The 21,149-nt window shown below is 43.7% G+C and overlaps 1 protein-coding gene across 1 annotated transcript in view; it reads left to right on the top strand.

Moving 5' to 3' along the window:
* The window catches only part of DNAH7 (dynein axonemal heavy chain 7), a 155,821-nt gene that overhangs the window by 62,073 nt on the left and 72,599 nt on the right, over positions 1-21,149 (top strand). The window contains exons 24-35 of the mRNA XM_077917415.1: positions 513-681; positions 945-1,047; positions 1,140-1,267; positions 3,982-4,194; positions 5,587-5,685; positions 7,618-7,866; positions 9,422-9,571; positions 10,592-10,774; positions 13,000-13,176; positions 14,889-15,020; positions 17,769-17,993; positions 19,246-19,443. Of these exons, the coding sequence (XP_077773541.1) occupies positions 513-681; positions 945-1,047; positions 1,140-1,267; positions 3,982-4,194; positions 5,587-5,685; positions 7,618-7,866; positions 9,422-9,571; positions 10,592-10,774; positions 13,000-13,176; positions 14,889-15,020; positions 17,769-17,993; positions 19,246-19,443 (2,026 nt within the window). The remainder of the gene's footprint in view (positions 1-512; positions 682-944; positions 1,048-1,139; positions 1,268-3,981; positions 4,195-5,586; positions 5,686-7,617; positions 7,867-9,421; positions 9,572-10,591; positions 10,775-12,999; positions 13,177-14,888; positions 15,021-17,768; positions 17,994-19,245; positions 19,444-21,149) is intronic.

Here is a 21,149-nt window from a genome sequence, read left to right as displayed (position 1 = left end):
CACTGCTGTAATCAATAAAGTTGTGGCCTATTCTTGCCCATTAACCTTATATCACGTGTCCTTGTGTATTCATTTCACGTTGCGGGGGTTGGGTCCTCGAACCACAACGAGAAGAACATTTAAAGAAGATTGGAAAATGTTTATTGAATATATGAGGGGAAACTGTGTACACTTGAAAATGTTGGCAGCATTAAGATAAATCCAACAGTGTAAATAAGTTTTGATGGATGTAATAATGGAATACTTAATGGTTTAGGTTATGTAAAATATGAAGGGATTTATGATATGCAAACTGAACCATGGAAAGAGAAGAAGGGAAGTTCTTGACATTTTAAGGTTGTTTAATGTCAAATACTAATTCTACAAATTCTAATACAAATTCTAATAGTAAGATAGAAAACCTAATAAAAATTATACACACACACACAAAAAATAAAAACTAGAAATAATGTGACAGACATTTCCATAACTTGTGCCTTTTTCTTTTTAAATCCTCCTCCCTCTAATTTCAGAACTCTGTTTGGTGCCCTCCACCTTCACCTTGGCGGTGCCCCTGAAGGCCCTGCAGGAACTGGCAAAACCGAGACGACAAAGGACTTGGCAAAGGCTGTCGCCAAGCAATGTGTGGTTTTCAATTGCTCTGATGGACTGGATTACCTCGCTCTGGGGAAATTCTTTAAGGTGCAAATGAATATCGGCAAACATTTAGCATTAAGAACCAAAGCACTTTAACGGTAACGAGAGACATGCTCTCGTAGGAAGCATGGGTTCTATGTACAAATACCTATTTGTGTTTGAACAAGTTCTAAAGAATCGGGCGAGAATGAATGAAACACCTACTGCTTTCTTCCCAAGGGAGTTCCTCATTACTTTAAAATTGAAAATAGATACGTACTGGACCTGAACCGTGAATTTTTAAAAATTTATTTTTTGTCCCTCTCCAGGGTTTGCTTTCCTGCGGAGCCTGGGCCTGCTTCGATGAATTTAACAGAATTGACTTGGAAGTACTTTCTGTTGTGGCTCAGCAAATTCTTACTATCCAGAGAGGTGCTCTTTTTTTGTTTCGTTATCTCTGCCGCGTTAAGATAAAACCCATTGCAGCCGCAATTAAAACGATGCCTATTTCCCTCTGTCCATAGGCATCAACTCTGGCTGTGACTTGCTGGTGTTTGAAGGCACTGAGCTGAAACTTAACCCCACATGTGCCGTCTTCATAACCATGAATCCCGGCTATGCTGGGCGATCAGAACTTCCGGACAACCTTAAGGTACCCAGTAGCAGTAGCACGAGCTAACTAGGTTCCAAGAAAACACCCTTCCAGAATAGACTTATGGTATGAATGCATCAGGGACGCGGGTGGCGCTGTGGGTAAAAGCCTCAGCGCCTAGGGCTTGCCGATCGAAAGGTCGGCGGTCCGAATCCCCGCGGCGGGGTGCGCTCCCGTTGCTCGGTCCCAGTGCCTGCCAATCTAGCAGTTCGAAAGCACCCCCGGGTGCAAGTAGATAAATAGGGACCGCTTACTAGTGGGAAGGTAAATGGCGTTTCCATGTGCGGCTCTGGCTCGCCAGATGCAGCTTTGTCATGCTGGCCACGTGACCCGGAAGTGTCTCCGGACAGCGCTGGCCCCCGGCCTCTTAAGTGAGATGGGCGCACAACCCTAGAGTCTGTCAAGACTGGCCTGTATGGGCAGGGGTACCTTTACCTTTATGAATGCATCAGGTGCAACATATATCACATAATTTTGGACTGCCCTCTCTTTGATACTCTTCAGAGAGACCAACTGGCAACTCCTATGAACCTTAAATTATCTACTTGCAAAGAATTGTAATCCGATATCTGCTGAGGAATGGTATTCCCGAAACTACTGAGATGGTCTCAGGATATTTATCCGAGATCTTTAAAGTCAAATTTAAAACTACTTAATTTTACTTAATGGTGGCTATTGTGGCTTTTGGGACGCGGGTGGCACTGTGGGTTAAACCACAGAGCCTAGGGCTTGCCGATCAGAAGGTCGGCGGTTCGAATCCCCTTGATGGGATGAGCTCCTGTTGCTCGGTCCCTGCTCCTGCCAACATAGCAGTTCAAAAGCACGTCAAAGTGCAAGTAGATAAATAGATACCGCTCCTGCAGGAAGGTAAACGGCGTTTCCGTGCGCTGCTCTGGTTCGCCAGAAGTGGCTTAGTCATGCTGGCCACATGACCCGGAAGCTGCAAACCGGCTCCCTCGGCCAATAAAGCGAGATGAGCACCACAACCCCAGAGTCGGCCACGACTGGACCTAATGGTCAGGGGTCCCTTTACCTTTTATGTATGATTACCAATGTTTTATGGATGGTATTTAATGATTTTATTGTCTAATTATGTCAATAAAGGCTGAATGAATGAGTAAGCCCCAGCTAACATCGAGGGACGGGCTTCTCTAGGCACCCTTTTTGCCCTTTTCAAATTGTTTCATGAAAGAACAATAGAATTGTAGACTTGGAAGGGATCCTGAGGAACATCTTGTCAAACCCACTGCAATGCAGGGATCTCAACGCGCAGTCCCCCATCCAATTTGAAACCATACTGGACCCTGCTTAGCTTGGCAAATGCGCTAGCAGTTTTATTGCTGCACCACTAGGAGGTAACTCATTCACAATGTGGAGAATAAAAGTGTTGTCACGGAGCGAGCAGAGGGAAGACAGCTGCAGTGGTGGTGATGAAGCTGTATCCCAGGAAGCAGGCGCTGGCCGAAGTTGTACCAGCTAGAGGGAAGGACAGCAGCTGCTACTGTCGCTGCCACATTGGGGCATCCTGCAATTGCTAACTCAGAGCTTTGTGTGGTCCCTTTGATCCTTCCTTAGGTTCTTCTTCTGGACTTCTAAATGGTTGCTTCCCAACACACAAACCTTCCTCTGTATGCACATGGCAGGGAGAGGCATATTGTTTCAGAGGCGTGTGGCCTATGCTGACTGCAGTGCTGGATTTATGTATAAGCTAAACAAGCTATAGCTTGGGGCCCCACTCTCTTGGGGACCCCCAAAAAATTAAAGAAAAAAACCCAGATGTACATCTCCAAATTATAAATAAAATGGCTTTAGATACCTATTAGGTCAATAAAGGGGCAGCGGGTGGCACTGTGGTCTAAACCACTGAGCCTCTTAGGCTTGCCGATCAGAAGGTCGGCGGTTCAAATCCCCGTGACGGGGTGAGCTCCCGTTGCTCTGTCCCAGCTCCTGCCAAACTAGCAGTTCGAAAGCACACCAGTGCAAGTAGATAATTAGGTACCGCTCCGGCGGGAAGGTAAACAGCGTTTCTGTGCACTGCTCTGGTTTTGGTGTTCCATTGCGCCAGAAGCGGCTTAGTCATTCTGGCCACATGACCCGGAAAAACTGTCTGCGGACAAACATCGGCTCTCTCAACCTGTAAAACGAGATCAGCGCCGCAACCCCAGAGTCATCTGCGACTGGACTTAACTGTCAGGGGTCCTTTACCTTTTTAGGTCCATAAATTACCATATAGCGTATATTCAACACAAAAAAACAGTGACAATTTGTTGTTGGCAAAGGACAGCTGGACATATAAAGGGCCCCATTACTTTCAGTAGCTTAGGGCCTCATCAAACCTAAATCTGGCCCTGGCTGCCTGTTTGGGTTTTTTTGTGTGTTTTTTTTTTAATGAATGGGAAATCAAGGCAAATGACAGAACAAATGACAGAAAATGATTCATATACTCCTGTAAACCCATCATATACCCCCAAAATAATAACCATAGGATATATGCCAGTGTGGTGCCCTCCAGGTATTTGAAAGCTTTCAGGATCCCCCCCCCCCCAGTTTTATTTTGGCGGCTGTTTGGACAGTAACTGTCTTTACCAATCTGGGGAACAGTTTGCATACTGGTAATGAAATTTAGCCTTCCATCCCAGTCTGAAGCTGACCACCTGTCGAGGTACTGTGATAGAGCTCTGCAGTTAACCTGCCTGTCAATCCTTGCTTAATAGGCCCTGTTTCGAACCGTGGCAATGATGGTTCCTGATTACGCCATGATTGCTGAAATTGTCCTGTACTCCTGTGGGTTTGTTACCGCTCGGCCTCTGTCGGTGAAAATTGTAGCTACCTATCGCCTGTGTTCGGAGCAGTTGTCTTCCCAGCACCACTATGATTACGGAATGAGAGCTGTGAAGTCGGTGCTCACGGCAGCTGGAAATCTGAAGGTAGGGAACCTGTGCCCTGTTTTCAGGGTCTTGATTTAGAATCTGGTGTTTCGCTAGAAGCAAAATCTGTGCTTCTTACTTAAGCTGAATTGAGTATAGGGCCTTCTATGTGTATATGCTGCCACTGTTGCCCACAATTTGGGGGGGGGGCTCAGCTCCCACAAAGTGGGGCTCTGATGCAACTTCTAGTTTTGTACCGGAAGTCAGGTTGGAGACGACATCCTTATTTGGTGCTTCATTTCTGATTTGCATTTACAGTGGTGTTATGTACTGAAGTTCTCACCCTGGGCCAGCAGGGGGATACTGTAGATAGTTCAGGTCCACATATGCAAATAAGGGATCGAAAGTGACGTTCAGTGATTGGATAGTTACAGAAAATGGTTACTGTTGCGTTCTAGTGGAGCTCTATATAAGCAGGCTGGCTGAACCCTTCAGTTCAGTTCTGTTCTGGCCTGTGAATAAACAAGAGCTGTTTGAAGAATTGCTGTGTTCACCCACAACTTAACAAGTGGTATCTTGGTTCTTGAACTTAATCCATTCCAGGAGTCCATTCGACTCCCGAAACCATTTGAAAACCAAGGCATGGCTTCCGATTGGTTGCAGGAGCTTCCTGCACTCAAGCGGAAGCCGCGTCAGACATTCAACTTAAAAAAAAAAAGTTCACAAACCGGAACACTTACTTCTGGGTTTGCGGCGTTTTGTTCTGATTTGTTCGACAATTAAGACATTCAAGAACCAAGGTACCACTGTGTTTATTTGGGAGGTTTATAAACCACTTATGCAAACAGCTCTCTGAGCAGTGTACAATAATCTAAGCACTGCACAATTAAACCAGAGTTCTCTGTCATATTTTAATCACAGAAGTCTAGTGCAAGATAAGCTAAGGAGCCAGAATAATGACCCAGGAACAGATACTGGAGGTGACTAAATCTTGGACCAAAGTTTCTCTAAACCTGGCCAGTGACTACTGATGTACATTTATTAGAGCAATATGGGTCTGCAACAGATTGCTGCTAAGATCTTTGCACATTCACTTGTTTTTCTCAATGAAAGCATGTTTATTTTTGATCCAGTTTGCCCATATCCTACCATGCAAGAAATCAGCAGGAGTTTTAATCCAAAACTCATAGTAACATTTCCCATTAGACCTTTAGATGTGAACTTTGTCTGGCAGCATAGTAAGATCAGAGTTTTGTGATATAAAGATGCTCTGAAAGTTTAGATTGTTCACATCTGTCTGGAACGTGTCAGTTCCCCTAAAAACTGCAAATCGGGCACAGGTAGAGGAAACAGTGATAACGTGTGAAACACTGACATATATTTTATTTTATGTTATTGGTAAGTTTGAAACGAAAATTTTAACTCTCAAATTAACTGTGTCCTTTTTTGCAGCTGAAGTATCCAGATGAAAATGAAGAAATTTTGCTGCTTAGATCCATTATAGATGTAAATTTGCCTAAGTTTTTATCCCACGATCTACCACTTTTTGACGTAAGGGTCTTTGATTACATTATTCAAGTTCAAGAGATAAGCGATAACTACCAAAACCTATACACGGATGAGATTTATGAGCGTATTGCAACCTGAAGCTATAGACAAATCTAGAAACATAGGAAAACACCTTATAAGCAAGTCAGATTATTGATCCATCCAGCACACGGTTGTTTACAATGACTGACAGCGGATCTCCAGGTTTTATTATGCTTATTGATTTTTAGGTATTTATATGCCGCTTAACATTCAGAATTTCTAAGCGGTGTAGAAATTGAGACAGGTCTCCCAGTCCTAGCTGGAGATTTTGGGGATTGGACCATCTACATGCAGAATTTATGCTCTACCTCTTTCCTCCAAATCTACAAGCACTATAGATTTCAGTAGCTGCAAAGAACAATACAGTTATTCCAATAATAATAATAATAATAATATGAAATAAATCCCCAAAAGTTGACAAGATAGCTGGTATAACTCCAGCTTTGGGAATGGGAGCATCACACATGCAAGTGTCATCAGCTGTTTGCAGGCATCATGATTCTGTTCCATCTGCGTGCAAAAGCCCAGGATGCAGCTCTGAAGTAAACATTTTTGCTACAGTGGGGAAAATGTGGATGTTGACCACAAAAGCCATGAGCCCAAACATTCATGAATGGTAAGGTAATGGTAAAGTGACCCCTGACCATTAAGTCCAGTCGTGGCCGACTCTGGGGTTGCGGCGCTCATTTCACTTTATTGGCTGAGGGAGCTGGCGTACAGCTTCCGGGTCATGTGGCCAGCATGACTAAGCTGCTTCTGGCGAACCAGAGCAGCGCACGGAAACGCTGTTTACATTCCCGCCAGAGCGGTACCTATTTATCTACTTGCACTTTGACGTGCTTTCAAACTGCTAGGTTGATGGAGAAGAAGACTGCAAGGCCATGTTCACTGACCCTGCTCCCATCGCCAGTCTGCCTCTGCCTCCCACGATATCCACGGGTTGGCATGACTGCTGCTGTAGGGCTTGCCAAACACATTTACTCACTTCCTGTGAACTGGTTGTGTGTGTGCAGGGTGAGGGTCAAGCCTAGACATGTTTGGCAGGCTTACTCATGGCAAACAATTCCCCAGTGTGTGGACATCATGTGGGCAGGCCTGGCAGAGGTGTGGCCGCCACCCGGTTCTCATTGCATGGAGTAAATAACACTTTACTGGGACTCTTGACTGACAGCTATGTTTTATCTTCTTTGGCAATCACTTGTAGCCGAGTAAGATTGTCTCCCATGAACACGGTCTTAACAGTGACTCCGTAAGTGACTGTGCAGGCCAATTCTGGATCCACACGTCCTTCCACAGTGGGTTTCCGGGCAGGAGTTGATCACGGCGAGGGTTTGCCAAGTGTGCCTTCCTCTTAGTGCGTTTCTCCCTTTCGTCCTGAGTTTGAGCATCTTCAAAACCCATGACACCTTTGGTAAAGGCTGTTCTCCAATTGGAGCGCTCGCAGGCCAGTGTTTCCTAGTTGTCAGTGTTTATACTACATTTTGTTAGATTTGCCTTGAGAGAGTCTTTGAACCTCTTATGTTGAACACTGGCATTATGCTTTCCATTTTTAAGTTCTGAATAGATTAGTTGCTTTGGGGAGACGAAAATCAGGCATCTACACAACATGACCAGTCCAACGAAGTTAATGTTGAAGAATCATCACTTTGACACTGGTGATCTTTGCTTCTTCCAGTACACTGGCATTAGTTCACCTGTCTTCCCAGGTGATGTGTGAAATTTTTCAGAGACACTGTTTTATAGAACATAAAACATAGACACTATGTTTTATAGAAATGTGATCGCATTGCTAGTTTAAAAGGCCTTTTTTGGGGACACGAGATAATTCAGAGAAGACCCAGAGACTGCTTGCTACAGTCATGGTTAAAATACCTTGTAATTCATTTTTGACAGGGCATCACTTCAGATTTGTTTCCTGGTGTGAAGTTGCCGAAACCAGATTACAATGACATCCTGGAAGCCATCAAGATAAACTGCGAAGAAATGAATTTACAGATGACGCCGTTCTTTTCCGAGAAAATTTTGCAGATCTTTGAAATGATGATTGTGCGGCATGGTTTCATGATCGTCGGAGAGCCCTTTGGTGGAAAGACATCTGCGTATCGGGTTTTGGCAGCTGCTTTGGGGGACCTGTGCGAAAAAGTAAACAAATGTTTCCAGAAGGCATTGTGTCCTAAAAACAGCAAAGTGACATATTGTGTCACCTTGTCAACTTTTTCTCACATCCGGCCTGATCTTTCATTCACATGCACACCGCCAGTGTGGTTAGATTCACATACACACCGCCAGTGTGGTGTAGTGGTTAAGAGCGGTAGCCTCGTAATCTGAGGAACCGGGTTCGCTTCCCCGCTCCTTCACATGCAGCTGCTGGGTGACCTTGGGCTAGTCACACTTCTCTGAAGTCTCTCAGCCCCACTCACCTCACAGAGTGTTTGTTGTGGGGGAGGAAGGGAAAGGAGAATGTTAGCCACTTTGAGACTCCTTAAAGGGAGTGAAAGGCGGGATATCAAATCCAAACTACTACTACTACTCCTTCAAAAAATTTGTCTTGTCTGTCCATAAGGTAAAGGGGACCCCTGACCATTAGGTCCAATCGTGACCGACTCTGGGGTTGCGGCACTCATCTTGCTTTATTGGCCGAGGGAGCCGGCGTACAGCTTCCGGGTCATGCGGCCAGCATGACTAAGCCTCTTCTGGTGAACCAGAGCAGTGCACAGAAACGCCATATACTTTCCCGCCGGAGCGGTACCTATTTATCTACTTGCACTTTGACGTGCTTTTGAACTGCTAGGTGGGCAGGAGCAGGGACCAAACAACGGGAGCTCACCCCATCACGGTGATTCGAACCGCCGACCTTCTGATTGGCAAGTCCTAGGCTCTATGGTTTAACCCACAGTGCCACCTGTGTCCCTTTGTTGGTCCATACTCTGCTGCTAATGGCATTCGCCTAAGCAGCTAGAATGATAGGATGCTGCAAGGAATGAAAAGAGATGCTCATAACAGCAAGCACCTCTCGTTCATTCCATGCAAGAAGGCCTATACCTTGAGCACTTGATATTTTCTCCCCTCCCAGCAAGTCCTCCTCCCACTGCTCCCATTTCTGGCAGTAGAAAGGGGAGGCTATGAAGGGGATGGCACTGTAGGAGGACTTGACACTTCTTAATGAAGTACAGTGGTACCTTGGTTTTTGAATGTAATCTGTTCCGGAAGACCGTTCGAGTTCCAAAACGTTTGAAAACCGAGGCGCAAAGGGCGGCCTGCAAATTTAATACAGAGAATTTAGAAAAATAAGATATACTCTCAGTGGAAGCCGTTCGACTTCTGAGGCGTGTTCAAAAACTGAAGCATTTACTTCCGGATTTTTGGCGTTCGAAAACCGAAACGTTCATCAACGGAGACGTTAAAAAACTGAGGTAACACTGTATTGTTTTCTGGCCAAGAAGAACATCACATGCATGTTGGAGGCAGGATCATAATCCCCTCCATTTCCTATGTTGCCATGAATGGCCAAACCATCCATCTGTATAGGGCAAATATATGTGTGTGCAGGTGCGTCTATCTGGATATATTGACAGATAACGTGTAGATTCACATACAGTAGATATAAATGTAGGTATGGATAAGAGAGATGTGTATGTGTATTGATGAATTAAATGCACCACTGATTTATCAAATGCAATTCCCTATGTGTACTCAGGGGCTGATGGAGGAAAATAAAGTTCAGATCACTGTTATCAACCCCAAAGCTATAACTATGGGGCAACTGTACGGACAATTCGATCCCGTCTCCCACGAGTGGTCAGATGGCATTCTGGCTGTGAGCTTTAGGGCCTTTGCTTCTTCAGCTGTAAGTATTCGGCAAGATTACAATATTTCAGCATATACATAGTTTTAAAGCATAGGTTAGATGGCCATCTGTCATGGATGCTTTAGCTGAGATTCCTGCATTGCGGGGGGTTGGACTAGATGACCCTTGGGTCCCTTTCGATGCTATGTAAACAATGTCTGGAATAAAAGGAGGAGCAAAACTGTGCCCTGAAGGCATAAAAGACCCTAGTCCTGTGTGGAGTTTGTGCTGCTTCAGTGGTCATATGGTAGGGAAGGGTTACAATTGTCACCAACTGAAGGCGTCATAATCGACAAAGCCAGCACCAAGGGCCTTCTGGCGGTTCCCTCCCTGTGAGAAGCGAGGCTACAGGGAACCAGGCAGAGGGCCTTCCCTGTGGAACGCCCTCCCTTCAGATGTCAAGGAAATAAACAACTTTCTGACTTTTAGATGACATCTGAAGGCAGCCCTGTTTAGGGAAGTTTTTAATGTTTGATGTTTTATCGTGTTATTAATATTCTGTTGGGAGCCGTCCAGAGTGGCTGGGGAGGCCCGGCCAGATGGGCGGGGTATAAGTAATAAATTATTAATAATTATTAATTTTACAGTCATACCTTGGGTTACAGATGCTTCGGGTTGTGTGATTTCGGGTTGCACACCCTGCTGAACCCAGAAGTACCAGAACGGGTTACTTCCGTGTTTTGGCGCTTGTGCAGAAGCACTAAATCGCACTTTGCGCATGCGCAGAAGCACGACCTGTGTGTGCGCAGACACAGGGCTGCGGGTTGCGGACACTGTGAGTTGTCAACGTGCTTCCTGCATGGATCACGTTCACAATCCGAGCGTCCACTGTATTATTATTATTATTGGTTACACTTGTCTGCATTTAAATAAAATAGTTCTTTGTTTTTAGATGCTGATATGTGCTGCAGCACATTCTCTCCTGTGTGAGGGAAACAGAAGAAGACCTAACAAGGTCTTTTTGCTAATCTTACCAATTCTTAACATTATTTGTACTAAACCTTTGTTCCCTCCCCCCAGACACCTGACAGGAAGTGGCTTATTTTTGATGGACCAGTGGATGCCGTGTGGATTGAGAATATGAATACTGTGCTGGATGATAACAAGAAACTGTGTCTGATGAGTGGTGAGATCATTCAGATGTCGCAACAGATGAGCCTTATTTTTGAACCAATGGACCTGGAAGTTGCTTCTCCTGCTACTGTAAGTTGGCGCAGTCAGAAGGTTGCTTTTCGATGACATTCAATGACATCAGTGACATTGTGACAAGCCCACAGTTGTGGAAAAAAAATTAACTTTCTCATTTCTTTACTTCCTGATCTACACTGGCAAATTCACCTGCAATAAAAACAGTAAAATACTAAAAAATAAAATAAAAGCATACTGAAACATTTAAGGACAATTATTATTTTTATATCATTTTTATTCAATCTCCAAAAATATTCCAAAACATTTATCGGCACATACAATTCTTTTTCCAGCACAAAATTCTTGACTTCCCACCCCTTCTTTCAGTAACCCACTGCTTATATTTCAAATCTTGCCTGCAACTTCATATATTGGTGATAAATTGATAGATAATCCATTAGTGGTTTCCATTCCTCCTTAAGCACTTTGTCATTATGTCCTATTAGTTTGGCAGTTTATTTCACCATTTCAGCATAATCTGTCAGTTTCATAGGCCATTCCTCCTTTGTTGGAATTTCTTCTTCTTTTAATTTATGTCATATAAAGTTCTAGCTGCTGTTGTTGCATAAATTCGTCAGCTTTTTCAAGACACCTGTCCCCCTTATTCCTAGCAAAAAAAGGCTTCAGGTTTTTTTTAAAAAAGGAATTATCAGTTTAAACATCCTTTTCAATTCATTGTATATCATTTCCCAAAACCCCTTTGCCTTTTCACAGGTAAATTTAAAAACAATTATATCTAAAATGTTAGAAATAAATAAACCACAATGAAACACAATAACAAATGGAAGAAGAGATGTAACCAAATCTTGTACAGTGGTACCTTGGTTCTCCAATTTAATCCATTCCGGAAGTCTATTCCAAAACCAAAGCGTTCCAAAACCAAGGTGCACTTTCCCATAGGAAGTAATGCAAAATGGATTAACCCATTCCAGACTTTTGAAAACAAAAGTTTAACATGGATTTTACTATCTAACGAGACCATTGATCCATTGATCCATAAAATGAAAGCAATAATCAGTGTACCGCAGTCATACAATCAACCAATCAGTAGCTGATCTGGGTTCCACACAGTCACAAAAACAAAACAAAAAAGAGCTGCAAAAACAAAAACGCAAAATAAATAGCAAAAGCAGACAGACCTTAGCGTAACACTCAAATCAGAAGCATAACACTCAAAATAGAGCATGTTCGGCTTCCGAAAAAGGTTCGCAAACCGGAACACTTACTTCCGGATTTGCAGTGTTTGGGTTCCAAGTTGTTTGAGAACCAAGGTACCACTGTATTTGGAAAAGCCTGCTGAAACAGAAAGGTTTTCAGCAGGTGTGTAAAATAATGCCATTAAGCAGGGAGCTCCAAAACACAGGTGCTGCTGCCGTGCTAAAATAATAACTCCTCACAAATGCATAAGGAATACTGTGTGGGACCCATAAGTGCAAGTTTCTCAGATCAAAGAGGAACCTATGGGGTAAGTAAACTAGTCCCAAGCTGTTAAGGGCTGCATATATCAATAGGAACATGTTGAACTTGGCCTGGTAGCAAACTGGCAGCTTGTGAAGGTCTTTGATAACTAACACAGTCATTACCCAATTAGTCTGCCAACAGCAAACTTTCTCGGTGTATTGTTCTTAAAATAACAATTCCTAAATGCTTTTTCGTGGAAGTTAATGTCCTTGAAATCAATGGGATGTTTGTGAGTGAATGTGTTCGGAATCGGCATGCCCAGTCCCCTGTCCAATTTGATTTCCACTTTTGGAAAGATATATTTTTGTATGTTGCAATGCCGGTCTTCCTATAAACTGTCGTTTGAATTTTATTTTATTTTTTAAAAAGTTGGTATCTACAACCATGATTTTGTATAATGGATTAGCGAACAACGAATGAAGCCTTTTCTTAATTGCAGTTTTTTAATAGAAATTTATTTTTGTTTTCAGGAGTCGGCTCCCTCTCCCTCTCCTACTTTCTTTAATAAAGGAAGTTTAAAAAATGAAAGCTATGATTTACACACACACACACACACACACACACACAAACTAGAACTTGTGTCACTGCTACTGGTTAGATCTGAAATTGTTGGCATGTAATACGTCAACTTGTGATTTATATAATTGTCAACAATCATTTTGTTCTGTTAGACCTAGACTATCCGAGCCAGCTTTCACAAGTTTAATGAAAAAGTAAGCATTCCGTTAGGTTAGGTTATCTATAGCCTTAAGATATGTAAAGGTATCCTCCTTTTGCAGGTTTCCAGATGTGGCATGGTCTACATGGAGCCACAAATGCTAGGTTGGAGACCCGTGATGCTATCCTGGCTACATCTGATGCCTCCCACCGTCACACCTCTACATAAAGAGTTTATAACAGGCTTGTTTGACAGGATAGTTCCGCTTTCTGTTGAGTTTATTAGAAAGTGTACAAAGGTGAGCTAAGCATGGATTTAATGAAATGGAAATTGCCTTTCTGGAGTGTGTCAGTACAGGAGCATGAATGCTTTAAGCATGGTCACAAGAGCTCCCCCCCCCCACACACAAAATGTGGATATTTAGGTGTGGAACCAAGGGAGCAAGGAAATTGTTTTGTGCATTCTTTGCGGTGGGCCGAGACAGGGCTCGTCCTGTGGTTTCCTCCTTGCCACTCTCTTTTCCCAGGAAAATCCTGCTCTTTGGTGCTAAATCGGAGCAAACATCAATCTGGAGAAAACATGAATTGCCCTTTGCTCTGTCTTGACCATTAAAGAGCAGTTTTCCCTGGGGGAAAGCAACGGAACAAGAGGAAGCCCTCAATCCCATGTTCCTGAACTTGCTTTGTAGACTGGAACACAACTCCCAGTCCTACAGAATTAGATAAACTCACAGGAAGGATTCGAAACCGGTGAGACCAGAAATTCACGGAAGACTGGAGTAAATTTACGGACTATTTGAACAGTAATTGTGAAGAACAGATGACGTTTGTAGGGTTGCAAGAAGTTTTGTGAAGAGTATTATTAGAAGTATTGTAAAAATGGACAATGGGGACGCGGGTGGCGCTGTGGGTAAAAGCCTCAGTGCCTAGGACTTGCCGATCGAAAGGTCGGTGGTTTGAATCCCCGCAGCAGGGTGCACTCCCGTTGCTCGGTCCCAGCGCCTGCCAACCTAGCAGTTCGAAAGCACCCCCGGGTGCAAGTAGATAAATAGGGACCACTTACTGGCGGGAAGGTAAACAGCGTTTCCGTGTGCTGCGCTGGCTTGCCAGATGCAGCTTTGTCACGCTGGCCACGTGACACAGAAGTGTCTGCGGACAGCGCTGGCCCCCGGCCTCTTAAGTGAGATGGGCGCACAACCCTAGAGTCTGTCAAGACTGGCCCGTACGGGCAGGGGTACCTTTACCTTTTTAAAAATGGACAAGGGGGAGGATGATTTGTTAAGAGATGTAAAGGCAATATAAAGTTAAGAAATGCATAAGAAGTGGTTAAAACGGTGGATCATCAGAGGTGCTGATGGAAGTCCAAAAAGATTGTATAAGTGATAAGTTTTGTGGTACATTTTATAATTTATATGTTAAAATTAATAAAAATATTATAAAGGAACACAACTCCCAGTCAGATTGTACATTGTGTAGGATTTCACGATACAGTGCACAAAAATAAGTATTTTGTTTAAAGGATGCATGCAGAAGTGTGCACTTTACGATAAAAGCGTGCATTCTGGGGAAAGTTTTCAGCTTTGGTCCCATCTTAATCACTTGTTCTTACTTCTGAGTAGATATGTATAAAGTTGTAGTCCATATTCTTATGTCGGCATTCACAGTCAACATTTCAGTGGAATTAGATTGGTCTTTAGTTCAGTCAATTCGGTTGCTGGCATTGCAGTTATTATTATTAGCAGTCCTATTTCTTACCCTATGCAATAAGAGAAAAATTTAAAGAAATGGGACTGAGGATAACAAATTGCTTGCATTTCTTTATTTTATTTTTGCTTGGAGGTTATTTTTTTATTTTGTCTTAAGGATAGCACAGTGCTTTGTTTTTTGATCTCTTGTTCCCATAATGCTTAGAGTGAGGGGTTGTTTAATTTTTGATGGTAAGGCTGATGGAAAGGGGCTCATTTTAAATTAAGTTCATGTACTGTGGAGAACATGCCTTTGCTCCTCCTAGGAACTGTCTCCTACGTCAGATACCAACTTGGTTCGATCGTTGATGAATCTAATGGACTGCCTCATGGATGAGTTTCAAAACGAAGCGAAACTTAAGACTGTTACGGACCGTGAAATATTTTCTTGGCTTGAGGTGGGCAGAATCTTGTTAATGCATTGAATCAGAGATTTGGTTTGAGTTAACCTCCATGGATCTTTATCAAATTAGAGTGTTGGTGCAAACCTGACGCATTACAATTGATGGACTGGTCTATTCCATTAACATACTTAGATCACTTAGGGGTGCATTACAGTGGCTTGTAGTCAATGGACAAGGGGGCTAGGTTAGTCCCCTAAAAGTTCTCCTGGCACCTCCTTCCCCAAAGCCCAGGAAGCTTCTGCCCGACTTAGGACAAGAGTTGCGATTCTCTGACTGGTCCAAGAACCCTCTCACCAGCTTCCCAAAGCCCTCCCCGCTTTGGGAAGTGTCACCAAACCGTGGTAACTTGGTTCTTTTGAAATCCGGAGAGACAAGTGATATCCTGTATGCTATAGGACTTTCAATAAGACACGTCGGAGACCAGATCTGGGTTTACACACCTCTCATGTAACATTTATATCGTATAGTCAAGTATACATTAATACATTGGTACCAGGAGGTTCAAACACTCACACCTTCATCCATAGTCACAAGGCCCTTCACGTAGGTTGATCATGCCTCACGCAAGAGCTGTTGGTGTTGAGCTGTAGCGCTAGTTTTGGCACACTGAGGGCATACAAAGAGTCCTTTTTATAGTCTTCTTCCCCCTTGCCATCAGTGGGATGACTTGGAGAAATATTGAATCTCCACCTATACAACTTAGGTAATTCTGTCCCTATAATTCCTAAAAGAAAAGCTTCTGGGTTTGTTTGTTTTTAATAAAAGTTATTTTGAACATCTTTTCCAATTCATTGTATATCATTTCCCAGTAAGCTTTAACCTTACTATAAGACCACCACACATGATAAAAAGAACCTTTGTCTGGCAGCTTAGATACTGGAATGATTTGAGCTAACAGTTCCTGGCTGGATCCAATGGCATTTAAGGCATTTCCGTACAGTATGCTTACTGCTCCAGTGATGTTTTCCTCAGCCAACTTATAAACTATCGATGTCATAGATGCATGAAGTTGCATCTGTCATACATTTACCTATCTGTGTCCATTGGGGGTGGGATTCATACACCATAGGGCTTTTCCTCCTAGGAAATAAACAACTACCTGACTTTTAGAAGACATCTGAAGGCAGCCCTGTTTAGGGAAGTTTTTAATGTTTTATTGCATTTTAAATATTTTGTTGGAAGCTGCCCAGAATGGCTGGGGAAATCCAGCCAGATGGGTGGGAATAATAATAATAATAATAATAATAATAATAATAATAATAATATATTACTCCTTGCCTCTTCCATGATACTGAATGTGTCAGGGAACTCTGGCCCAATCCAGGTCACATGTTCCTGATTTCTCACCTTTTATGCTTGCTTCCTGCATCAATTATAGTGTGTAGAGATGCTCTTATTGCTGTGAGCTTTAATCTCTCCAAACAGAGCAATCCAGAAAGTGTAGTGTAGTATCAGGTTTTTGTTGTTGTTGTTTAGTCATTTAGTCATGTCCGACTCTTCGTGACCCCATGGACCAGAGCACGCCAGGCACTCCTGTCTTCCACTGCCTCCCGCAGTTTGGTCAAACTCATGCTGGTAGGTTCGAGAACACTGTCCAATCATCTCATCCCTTGTCATCACCTTCTCCTTGTGCCCTCCATCTTTCCCAACATCAGGGTTTTTTCCAGGGAGTCTTCTCTTCTCATGAGGTGGCCAAAGTATTGGAGCCTCAGCTTCACGATCTGTCCTTCCACTGAGCACTCAGGGCTGATTTCCTTCAGAATGGAGAGGTTGATCTTCTTGCAGTCCATGGGACTCTCAAGAGTCTCCTCCAGCACCATAATTCAAAAGCATCAATTCTTTGGCGATCAGCCTTCTTTATGGTCCACCTCTCACTTCCATACATCACTACTGGGAAAACCATAGCTTTAACTATACGGACCTTTGTCGGCAATGTGATGTCTCTGCTTTTTAAGATGCTGTCTAGGTTTGTCATTGCTTTCCTCCCAAGAAGCAGGTGTCTTTTAATTTCATGACTGCTGTCACCATCTGCAGTGACCATGGAACCCAAGAAAGTAAAATTTCTCACTGCCTTCATTTCTTCCCCTTCTATTTGCCAGGAGGTGATGGGACCAGTGGCCATGATCTTAGTTTTTTTGATGTTGAGCTTCAGACCATATTTTGCGCGCTCTTTCACCCTCATTAAGAGGTTTTATAACAACAACAACAACAATTTCATTACTTATAACCCACCCATCTGGCTGGATTTCCCCAGTCACTTTGGGGGCTTACAGCATATATAAAACATAATAAAATATCAAACATTAAAAAACTTCCCGATACAGGGCTGCCTTCGGATGTCTTCTAAAAGTTATGTAGTTCTTTATCTCCTTTACATCTGAAGGGAGGGCGTTTCACAGGGCGGGCACCACTACTGTGAAGGCCCTCTGCCTGGTTCCCTGTAACTTCCTGCACTGAGGGAACCAACAGAAGACCCTCGGAGGAGGATCTCAGTGTCTGAACGATGGGGGTGGAGATGCTCCTTCAGGTATACTGGGCTGAGGCCATTTTCAATCCTGCACTTTAGTAAAAAAAATTATCATTTTAGGCTGTGCTTCTTTGCTCTCTTGTTTATTGTAATAAGCCCCATTGGAGCCATGGAGTAGGCCCCATTGGACACAGTGGGCCTTACTTCTGTGTAAACATGCATAGGGTTTCATTGTTAATTAATTAATACACCTTCCCCCCTTCCTTTTGCACTAGAGCATTTTTGTGTTTTCTCTCACCTGGTCTGTCGGAGCCAGCTGTAAGGAGAGCGACCGGCTGAAATTTGACAAGATCGTGCGTGAATTGCTTGAAGGGCCAATGAGCGACGAAACAAGAGAAAAATATAAATTGCTGAGTGGTCTTGAGCACATGCGCGCAAAAATACTGACTGTCCCCTACCCAGAAGATGGAACAATTTATGAGTACCGCTTTGTCAAAGATGTGAGTGTGTTTGTTTTCAATAGAGGTTTTTCCTGGAGTTTAATTGGTAAATTCATTTCCAGTATCACCTCTACGTTAGATCAGTATTCTTGGTTGAATTATGGAACACTCCTTTCAGGGACGCGGGTGGCGCTGTGGGTTAAACCACAGAGCCTAGGACTTGCCGATCGGAAGGTTGGCAGTTCAAATCCACGCGACGGGGTGAGCTCCCGTTGCTCAGTCCCTGCTCCTGCCAACCTAGCAGTTTGAAAGCACGTCAACGTGCAAGTAGATAAATAGGTACCGCTCCGGTGGGAAGGTAAACAGCGTTTCCGTGTGCTGCTCTGGTTCGCCAGAAGCAGCTTAGTCATGCTGGCCACATGACCTGGAAGCTGTACGCAGGCTCCCTCGGCCCATAGAGCGAGATGAGACCACAACCCCAGAGTCGGTCATGACTGGACCTAATGGTCAGGGGTCCCTTTACTTTACCTTTCAGAAAGTAGTTAATGATAGCTGGCATTTTTCAGTCCATCCCAATATGACAAAAAGCTGAGTAAATGCCCAGTTTCATATTTATATTCAGAACCTTTAATGATGGGCGTGGTTTAGCTTTCCATGATAAATTGATCTGTAATCCAATGTCGAGATGTACATACTTCCACTGAAGCTAGCTGCCTGTTTGGGAGGGAAGAGGGCCTGAATCTTTCTCCTCCCGCCCCAGCCACTCAAAGAAAGAGTGGCAGAAATTCAGGTGTGGCTCCCCACGTGGCTGATGGGTGATCAGCCCTGACCATGTGTGGTCCTAAGTTCTTGATTCAGAGATGCAGAAGCACACAGTTCAGCACAAAGCAGTTCCTGATACAGCTGTTGGTTTCTGCTTTCCTTCACTGTGCAGCGAAAGGGCTTGTCACGAGACAGGTGTTTACATTCCACAGTCTGTACTGTTGGAGTTTCTCACGGGAAAGGGAGACTGGATGTGACGTACACTGGTTTCCTGTTTTTCACAGTGTGATTCTCTCCAAGCTGTCGAGGAGAGAGGATGCATTATCTGCTCCGGCAGAGGCAAGATGTTTTTCTGTAATATATCTGCTTTGAACTGTAAATAAAGCAATATAGAGTATGTAGTACGTACTCCTCATCCTTCCGCTGGGCACGGAACTCTGCTTTACACCAACAACAGCAAGGGATGTGGCACGACCTCACTAGCGCAGGGTGAAATGTGTCCATGAGATCTTTCTCCTGTTCTTTCTGATTGCGTTATGTTTTGAAACAGGGTGCAGGAAGGTGGGAGCCTTGGGTGGAGGCACTTGAGACGGCTCCGCCTATACCGAAAGACATGCTGTTCAACGAAATAATTGTCCCCACTCTGGACACCATCCGATACTTTTCGTTAATGGAAATGCTGACAACACATCAAAAGCCGTTCATATTTGTCGGGCCAACAGGAACTGGCAAGAGCGTATATATCATAGTAAGTATGCCTTGAAACGTACGTTGCACTTTTTGTCTCTGCAAGGAGAATGCCCACTGTTTGGGAATTAATGAAAACTGGACCCTGTGCTTCCTACCACTAAACTTTATCCTTGTTCTCAAGATTGGGTGTGGCTTTCTCTCATTCCCTCTAACCTTAGCAAAGTAAGGAGACAATGTCAGCGGTAGCTGCAGAAGACGTTTTGAGCAGGCATCCTAACTGTTCCATTCCTCAGCTTTCATGCTTATTCCTTTACTTGGAACTCAAAAATTCTGGGTGTACAAAAATGAAGGGGAGCCAGTCGTAGAGAACCTGCCTTGCCCACAGCAGATCCCAGGGGCATTCCCTGGCATCTCCAAGTAGGACTGGGAGATAACAGTGTCTGAAATCCATGGAGAACCACTGCTGGTCAATGTACTGAGAAAGATGCCCCAATGGTCTGACTCTGTGCACAGCAGCTTCCTGTTGTAATTATCTCAGGCAGGTAAGCAAGCAAGCCTCAGTAAGAATTAATGACTGTCCAGCAGTTTTATGGTACTTTTATTTACAAAACACATCCAGAGCGCGGCTTCTAGCCTGCACTCATTGAAGGAGTTGGTCAGTCTGAATCTCCACCCCTCTCACAGCAGGAAGGACGCCAGATTCCCGCCCTTCCCCTCTTGCCCTTCTGCTGCACTCTGACCTTGTCCTGTCTTCGAGAACAGGAGCTGAGAAGTTGGACTGCCCCCTCCCCACTTCCACTAGACACACTGTCTTCTGCCTCTCTGCTGGTTGCCTAGCAGCCCTCTGACTGCCTCCTAACTCTCCCCCTTCTTGAGAGCTATCGTGTCTGCGACTTCTTTGTGAAGGAGGGTCATTCTCCCCCTTCCTGGCTCTGTCAGCCAGCTTTCGTCTGCCGAGTCGGCCTCTCTCTCACTTGTCTCAATTTCTGAGTCTGACTCTTCCCCTGCGCTCAGTCCCTGACATCTGTGTCCCTATGAAAAATAAAATGGCCCAAAGACTTGCAGTCTAATCAGAGGCAAGACAGATTAGGGAGGAAAGATGAGGAAATAAAAGAAGGAAAAACCGGGGTGAAAAGATGTGCCTTAAGGAGGAGTCTGGTGGACAAGGAATGGTGGTGATAAGAAGCTGCAAGGGAAAGGAGACTTTGGTTGTTGTGAAGATTGGGAATAACCTTAGGTTTAACTTGGAGCTATCAAAATGCATGTTCGGTTTCCTCTTTATTTTGGATCAAAATTCCTTTGCCTGAATGTCAAAAGAGGTCTCTTCACGGTGTTATGAGTTATCTTGAGAAATAGAAATATTAGCACATCTGTTAAATGGTTGTTTTGGCATTCTATAAAGCCACTTTGAGTTCCCCTCCATTACCCACATAACTGACCAAAGTTATGAACTCCTTATTTAGAAGAACAATTGATATAATCTCCGTCAAAAAGCCTATAAAAAAAACCCTCGGTGTTTGTCTTCCTGTAAGTTATTTCTCTTTGTGTGCCTGCCTTCCCTGTAAATGAATTTTTATTAATGCAATTAATTCTTGCATTAATGTTATGCATAATTAGATTTGCTCTTCGGCGAAAAGTAGCAAGTGGCCTCCCACAGTCATTTTGCTGATTCTGATACTTAGAAATTTATTCTGGTTAACACGGAGTAACTAAACTGGAAAATTATTTTTGCAATAAAGGGCTGTAATTGGCTTTTATTTAATT

This window comes from Podarcis muralis, chromosome 1, assembly GCF_964188315.1.
Source record: "Podarcis muralis chromosome 1, rPodMur119.hap1.1, whole genome shotgun sequence".
Lineage (NCBI taxonomy): Eukaryota > Metazoa > Chordata > Lepidosauria > Squamata > Lacertidae > Podarcis > Podarcis muralis.
This window is presented reverse-complemented; position numbering and strand designations above follow the sequence as displayed.